This window comes from Equus quagga, unplaced genomic scaffold (assembly GCF_021613505.1).
Source record: "Equus quagga isolate Etosha38 unplaced genomic scaffold, UCLA_HA_Equagga_1.0 HiC_scaffold_5978_RagTag, whole genome shotgun sequence".
Taxonomy (NCBI): Eukaryota; Metazoa; Chordata; class Mammalia; order Perissodactyla; family Equidae; genus Equus; species Equus quagga.
This window is the reverse complement of record NW_025794162.1, coordinates 3,495-11,669: the sequence shown is the minus strand read 5'-3', so window position 1 is coordinate 11,669 and position 8,175 is coordinate 3,495. Positions and strand designations below refer to the sequence as shown.

Here is an 8,175-nt window from a genome sequence, read left to right as displayed (position 1 = left end):
AGGTTCCAGCCTCCCTGACATGAGCCCTACTCCTCTGGACCCAGGAGAAGTCTGACCCCAACACCGAGTTCCACCAGCAAAACCTCATCATCACTGTGCTCTCACTCTTCTTCGCTGGCACTGAGACCACTAGCACGACTCTCCGCTATGGATTCCTGCTCATGCTCAAATACCCCCACATCACAGGTGGGTGGGCTGGGAACAGCCAATAAATGGGACCTCTTTTGGAACTGCAGAAGTGAGGCTAGGGGTCCTTCCTGAATGAGACAGGACACTTTCCTCTCTTATACCTGGAGCACTGAAGGTTTTGAAGGAGGCCCCAACTAGGCCAGCCCTATTGGTGTATGGATGAATGAAGAATCTGTCAAGCTGTTCTCCCACTGATTTCTCTGATCACTTAAAGGTCAACTCATCCATCCATCCATCCATCCAACATGTATCCATCTATTCATCTGTCTGAACTTTTACTCATTAACCTGTATCCTCAGATTCTTTCATCTATGATTTATCCAAAAGCATACACTTCCATTCTTTATTTGGATTAATTGATTCCTCTGGTGATCTTCTGGAACAGTGATTAATTGAATGAACTATTTTTCCTTGATTCATTGGCTCATTGATACATTCATGTATCCATCTCTCCTTCTATGAGCTAGGTCTCATTCCCTAATCCTTCCATCAGTCAGTCGGTCAATTCATCCTTCATCCATCTATTCCTTCATTTATCCACTGAATAATTCACTCACTTGTTCATCCTTGACTTACCCATCTATCATTCAATCCATCATCCATGTATTCCTTTATTTACTCATTACCTCTCTAATTTATTCATTCACTTGTTCCTCCATAAATCTGGCCATGGACCCATTCATGTGATTTATCTGTCTATGGAATATTTATTAATTAAGGATTCTCTAATTCATCTGTTGATTGATAAGTAAATACATACTACATTCGTTAATGTTCTTCTATTCCTCAATCTTTCCATTGATGAATTGATTCACTCGTTAATTGATTGATTGCTGTATTCATTTATTTATCCACTTGTTCATGGCTTAACCTATTTATCTATTTTGCTGTTATATTCCTGAGGACCTAGCACAGCGCCTCATCTATCATACATACACAATAAATATTTGTTCCTTTTTCTGCTCATCTTGGAGAATGTTTTTAGGTCCATAGCCTAGAGCTGTCAATCTGAAATTCTGTGCAAAAGGTGGCCCACATGGGTATGTGTGTGTCTGTGTTTACCTTAGCATGTGGGGAGAGAATACATAGCATTTCTTAGATTTTAGCAGGTGTGAATTCTTGTTGCTTCCTCCTCTCTCCCATTAAAAGCTGGTTACTCCAATGAGTGTCAAAAATCTAATATCTAACCCTTTACTAGAGGTATATCCTGGTTCATTGGCCCATAGAGCAGTGACCCTGCTGAAATGCCTCTTTGAAAAGAAGTTCACTGGTCCCACTCTTCTGTGCAGAGAGAGTCCACAAGGAGATTGATCTGGTGATTGGCTCACAACGCCCTCCAGCCCTTGATGACCGCACCAAAATGCCATACACTGATGCAGTCATCCATGAAATTCAGAGATTCTCAGACCTCCTTCCCCTTGGGGTGCCCCACGTTGTCACCAACGACACTCACTTCCGAGGGTACATCATCCCCAAGGTGAGGCCAGTGTGTCTCCCACATCTGTTCTGGGTGGGCATCCTGGGTTCTCTTGATCTGCAAACTTGACCTCCCGTTGGTTTTATCACTCGAGCCCTCCTGTTTTGTCTTTAGGGGTGGAGTGGGGAAGGGAGCAGCAGTATCTTTGACCTTGTGACCCTCCCTCAGGGCACTGAAGTATATCCCATCCTGAGCTCTGCTCTCCATGACCCACGTTACTTTGAGAAACCAGACGCCTTCAACCCTGACCGCTTTCTGGATGCCAGTGGGGCACTGAAGAAGAATGAAGCTTTTATCCCCTTCTCCACAGGTAAGCTGGAGCCACACTTCCTTTCCCAGATACCAGAGAACAAGTGCCATCCCCTCATTCAGACTATCAAGGAAAAGCCTTTATTTATTGAGCAGTGAGTATATACCAGTTTCTTTACCTACATTAATCCACTCCATCTTCACTACTCGAGGGGGCTTGAGAAGTGATATCATGTCCCAAAGGCACATCTTGGCAAGCTGAACCCTGGGCAGGTATGATAACATCTCCACATCTTCAGGTATAAAACATCGGTTGGGAATTACTTTGAGCTTAGTGCTCTGTTGGGGGCCAAAGATAATACACTGGACAAGTCACATAGACACACAGTGCCAGCCTCTAGAAACTTATGGTCCAGCAGTGGAGATGGGCATTCATCATATGGTCACAAAATAATAACTAACTCAATGAATTGATGCTTGGAATGTGATTATAATGGCTTGACAAAAAGTAAGAGCTCATAGGCGCAATTACTATTCTTATAATTAATCGTAATTGTGATAAGTGCTCTAAAGGATCTTTGGGAGCAGAAAATAGGGAGTCTGACGACTCTCGGTAGGTTGGTGAGGAAAAGTTTACCTGAAGCACTGGCTTCTAAGCGAAGACTTCATGAGTGAGCATCAACCGCCCACTGGAGAGTGTTACATGTAGTGGAAACAGCAAGGGCAGAGCCTGAAGATGAAGGCAGCATGCTGCATTGAGAAACTAGAAGAACCGGAGTAGCCTGGGGTGTCGATTCAAGAAGGGGATAAGGATGAAGAGCTCAGCTGGAAGGACTTGAGTGTTTCGGGGAGTTTGGATTTATCCTGCTGGCAATGGGGAGCCAGGGAGGATCTAGACATGCTCTAAAGTGTCTTCATCCCTTTTCTCCGCACTTTAGCCCCATCCAGAGAAAACCTCTAGTCTCAGAGTCCTCTTCATTTAGTAGAAAGGAAGACCCCAGAAAATGGCCCCTAGTCTTGACTTCCATCAGTGATTTCAGTGACCCAGGGCCCTGGATCTGTCCAGTGCAATTGCCTCCCCCTTCATTTCATCTGTAGTGAGAGATGGGGGCTATGTGCTGGGATGAGTGTCAATTCCTCCGTTTAATAGTCCTGCCCTATGTTTAGAGAGAGACAGAGAGGTGGAGACATAAGGACAGAGACAGACGGAGAAGGATAGAGTGAGTGAGAACAGAACGAATTACAGAGGGATATAGAGATGGGGAACAGTGGTGGATAAAGACAATGAGTGAACATGAGACAAGAAAGGGAGGAGAGGAGAAAGAGAGAAGGAGAAGAAGGAGGGAGGATGATGAGATAGGAGGAAGGAAAGGGGGAATGAGAGGGAGAAAAACAGAAGAGAGAAAAAAGAGTGACATAAGCAAAGAAGAAGAAATAGTTAGGAGAGGAAAGGGATCTGTAGAGGGAGATGACAAGTGAGACAGAGAGAGTTGCAAACGGAATCAGATCCAAATAGACAGAGACAGAGAGGTAAACAAGCAGAAGAGAGCAGAAAAAGAAGAGACCAAGAGAAGCGAGACAGACAAACAGTAACTGACAGGAGGTTTACAGAGAGAAAAAGAAGGAGGCGGACTGCCACAGCCAGAAAAAGAGACGAGCTCAGCCAAAAAGCTATTAGAGACAAAGGGATACTAATGTGTGTCCAAATGGACCGCCCCAGGGATGGGGAGGATGGGGTGGGAGGGAGATAACAGACGTCATGCTGTTCTGGAAAGAGCTGGGTTGCAGAACCCGTTACGGGAGAAGAACCAGCTCACAGCCCTGGCCCAAGTATCTCTAAGCTCATGTCTCCTAACATCTGGGTATGCCAGAAATATGTGGAGCTTCCTCAGATAGCTCCACACAGGCACAACATCTATCAATCTGAAAGGTCTAGCAAACGGCTAGAAACCCATCATTGACGTGACCTTCCAAGGTTGTCAGCCTGCAGATGATGACCCACAGAGATCAAGAAGGAGGCTCTCAGTGCCTCTGCCTGAGTTTTTGGGGACCTTTGTCCTCATTTCTCTAAAAGCCCATGGTTTATAACCTATTGGGAGGGTGGTCCATACACCTCTGAGAGTCTGATGGGAGCCATTGAGTCCACTCTCAAGTGCATCAGTCTCATTCACCATTTTATGTGCACTCTGGGGATTTTTCACAACTCTTGAAGGGCATGGCTCTCAGGCTGAGACAAGAAGACATCCCAGAGATAGATCAACTCATGCTGTGCCAGAGACACACACACTCCCCACCACACACACCAAGAAAGAAACACAAATCCCTAACTACACTCATAGGATCCCAAATAGGGGCCAGAACAGAATTCTAAGAATTCGTACAAATATTAACTTCTTTAACCTCATAGTAGCCCCATGAGATAGGTACCATTCTCCCCCATATTAGAAATGAAGGACATTAAAAATGTTATGTCAGAAATATGCACACAGCTATGTGTGGCACAGAGACACACACACACAAGCACACACACACACACACATATCCAACCAGAAAGTGGGTTCCTATGCTCTGTAAGGCCACTGAACCCTTTGGAAAGCTAACAGAAGCTACAAACTCTCTTCTGGAAAAATGTGCAAGGCACATCCACCAAAGATGTGCATCTGGCTTCACAGGGTTTGGGAACTCCCTAAAAATCCATTCTGAATTGCAGATTAAAGGCTAATCTCATACTAATCTGTAGCAATGGACGCAGTTTTCTGGGCTTTGGGATGTGACAGGGAAAAGAATTTGCAGCTGACCCATGCCCACATTCGTGATCCTCTGTGCCCACAGGGAAACGCACTTGTCTTGGAGAAGGCATCGCTCGCACCGAATTATTCCTCTTCTTCACCACCATCCTTCAGAACTTCTCTGTGGCCAGCCCTGTGGCCCCTGAAGACATTGACCTCACACCCCGGGAAAGTGGTGTGGGCAAATTACCCCCAATATACCAGATCAGCTTCCTGCCCCGTCGAGGGGGCTAAGGAAGGGGATTGAAGGATTCCAGGGTCATGAAGTATCCTCACCTCTGCAGAGAATGGTCCATGACTTTCTTCGTGTCTCCCTCCCTCGGAGAGAACCACTGCAAGTCTCCATCCCTCCCCCTTCTTATTTGCCACCTCAACGGGAAACTCTTTTCTTTAGTCTTACCTCTTCCCATCGTGCCACACATCTTCTAAAGACTTAAGGAGATGTTTTCATTTCCTCTGTTAATAGAATGCCAGAAGCAGTGTATATATAGAAATGGGAGCTAAAAGGGGAAACTTGGCTCAGGATCTCTGCAGTCCACCTCCTCGGCCACAGGTCACTCTCAGTGACTTCTCCCTTCCTCAGAACAGCTAATCCTCCACTAATCAACTCCTTGTGCTCCACGACCCGTGCCTACCTGCCCACACTAAAATCCTCTTCCCATTAGCCCCTTTGGTGGGTACAATGACCATGCCCATTTTACAGATGAGTCAACAGAGGGTGGACAGTGGCATCAGTTGTCTGAGGTCTTTCTGATGTCACATGGCTAGTGACTGGAGGAGCACAATTCTCATTCTATCTGCCTGGCTCTAGAATTCAAACTCTTCACCGCAGCTCCTTCTCCCTAAATATATGTTTTTAAATTAAGATGAAATTGACATAGCATAAAATTAACCATTTTAAAGTGTATAATTAAGTGGCACTTGGTTCATTCACAATGTTGTGCAGGCACCACCACTATCTAGCTCCAAACATTTTCATCACCCAGGATAAAATCCCATTCCAGTTAGCAGTCACTCCTCATCCCCCCTTCCCCTCAGTGCCTGGCAAACACCAGTCTGCTTTCTATCTCTGTGGATTTGCCTATTCTGGATATTTCATATAAATGGGGTCACACAATCTTTTGTGTCTGGCCTCTTTCACTCAGCAGATTTGAAGTCCAAAATCTTTTAATTAATTGCCTAAATGTCATTTAAGGTTTTTCTGATACCATGTTTGTTTATTCAATCCATCTGAATGGGGCTCTGATGGCAATGTCTTCTTACAATGGGCTCATTCCTTTGCTTCACATATTAATCAGTCCAATTTGGATATACGGCCAACTTGCCCTTTCTAGTACATCTGGGTTACCTTGGTGGGCTTCTCCCTATCAAATTACAGATTGCAAATCTCCAAAATAATTTATTATGATAGAGAGGTAGACTTCCAATGTTTAAATTTCATCTGATATCACTAATTATGACCCTGAAAACTTGCTAAGAGCCAAAGCTATTAGTGGTACAGGACAGGGTTCTTTCTTTTCTGTTGCTCAAACTATTCAATTATCCCAACAATTAGCCACTAAAGAAAAGAAATTGGATTCTACAACAAGAATTGTGGGATGTTTCACCCTAATCTGACATGGATTTGTTTGATTCACTCCTAGTTATGGGTCTTTAAGTACATCAGCACCTTTATTCTGGAAGAGAGAAACTATTCCAAACAAAATTTACCTAACTGTACCAGAAACGTGGGATTAATATCCCTGGAGCCATGTCAAAGTACTGTCATTCTTCAAGAGAAGTGATTGGTTTGGAACAGGCTGGTCTTGAGGGCCAGACACTTTGGGTGGCACCCACTGGAACACAGTGATCTTCTGGAACAAATCTTTGGCCTTGGCTTTGGATGGCTAGGACGCTGAACCCTACGGCTCCCTTAGTGTCACAAAGGACTCACCCTAAATTAACAACTGTTACCAATCTTCCTCTCCTTAAGGCCACATGGACTCGTTCAGTATTCCATTGGTTTTACCACCTGACAGTTACATTTGTTCTCTTCACAGGATTAGCAGAGTTCATACCACATGTAGAAGCCCTGATGAAATTTACTCAGCAGGCTCTTAAGGATAGTCAAACAGGAATGGCTTTATTGAATACTGAGACGTGCTTAATGAGAAATGGTGTCCTTCAAAATAGAATGGCCTTAGATATTCTAACTGTATCTCAAGGTGGTACATGTGCTATAACACAAACTGAATGTTGTGTCTTTATACCTGGGGGATCTTCCAATGTGTCACCTCTGTTAAAACATGTGAAAACACAGGTGAATACCCTATAAGACCCCGCACCCAGTCTTGATTGATTTAGTTGCCTCCTTGCAGGTATTGGTTCCCTTCTGCGATCCACATTACAATTTATTTTTCTTACTTCTTGGAATTCTTGTATTAATCTTAATATTCAAACTAATTATAGTTTTCTTTACTCAGTGTTGTAACATTGATACGTGAGCTAGGGTAACGATTGCTCAAGAACTTGAGACGGTCGGTCATTCTTCTAATTTTGAATAAGCCTCCTTCTCTGATAAGGATTATACTTAAGACTTATTCTTCTGAGCTAAACACATTATTATCATTACTTCTGTTGTAAATGATGACTACGAAATCTTGTTGAAATGTGTGTACAATATTTCTGCAACGATCCAAAATTTCTGACCTATGGAATGCTTCCCCCAGCAGCATGTACCTCTATGTCTGTTCACTAAGCTCAGCTCTTTTCTCCCCAATATGGATAACTGGGTAAATTAATAAAATAAAATACCAGCTCCAAGGGACATGATGGACCCAGAGCAGGCAGCAACCACCCAGGCACCAAGGGACAATAACTTCATCATCAGTACCGTCTATGGAAAGATTATCTATCACAAGGGGGAAAATGAAAATAATGCGAATAATAAGAAATTTTCACATATCAAGATATAGGGGGAAGCCATTCTGGTTTAAATCTGATTCAGCCTAAATCTTGTTTATCCAAGAGCAGCCTGACTTACGGTCCACCAAACACGCATTGTACATCTGCTTTAAACATTTTCCCAAAGCAAAGAATGCAGTCTTTAAAGATAGGGGCGAGTATCTCCCTTTATCTGACCCTGATATCAGTATTTCTTTGAAGGTAAGCTTTTCTTCCCGGAGAACTAAGGTCAAATTGACCTGCTGAGTATGTGCTAAACTGTGGGAAAACATCTCCTTGTGACTTTGTGGAAAATATTATATTTCTGTCATACTTGCTCTATCTTCTTTGTTCTGAAACAGTATATAAACATGCTGTAAACCACACTTCCCCAGAGTTATTTCTTCTCTGGGGAAGAGAGCACTTCTGGGCTAGTCCTCACACCAGCTGTTTAAATATATTCCTAACTTATAGGTTTGTTATTGATTATTTGCATCAACAGTGTGTATTCAGAAGCCTACAGGTACCAAAGAAAATAGACCATTTGTT

At 43.5% G+C, this 8,175-nt stretch overlaps 1 protein-coding gene across 1 annotated transcript in view; it reads left to right on the top strand.

Annotated features, from left to right (window-relative positions):
• LOC124232431 (cytochrome P450 2B11-like) overlaps positions 1–5,735 on the top strand; it is a 10,944-nt gene extending 5,209 nt beyond the window's left edge. The window contains exons 4-7 of the mRNA XM_046649403.1: positions 25–186; positions 1,479–1,666; positions 1,835–1,976; positions 4,748–5,735. Coding sequence (XP_046505359.1) covers positions 25–186; positions 1,479–1,666; positions 1,835–1,976; positions 4,748–4,938 — 683 coding nt within the window. The 3' untranslated portion in view covers positions 4,939–5,735. The remainder of the gene's footprint in view (positions 1–24; positions 187–1,478; positions 1,667–1,834; positions 1,977–4,747) is intronic.
• Positions 5,736–8,175: the final 2,440 nt, after the last annotated feature.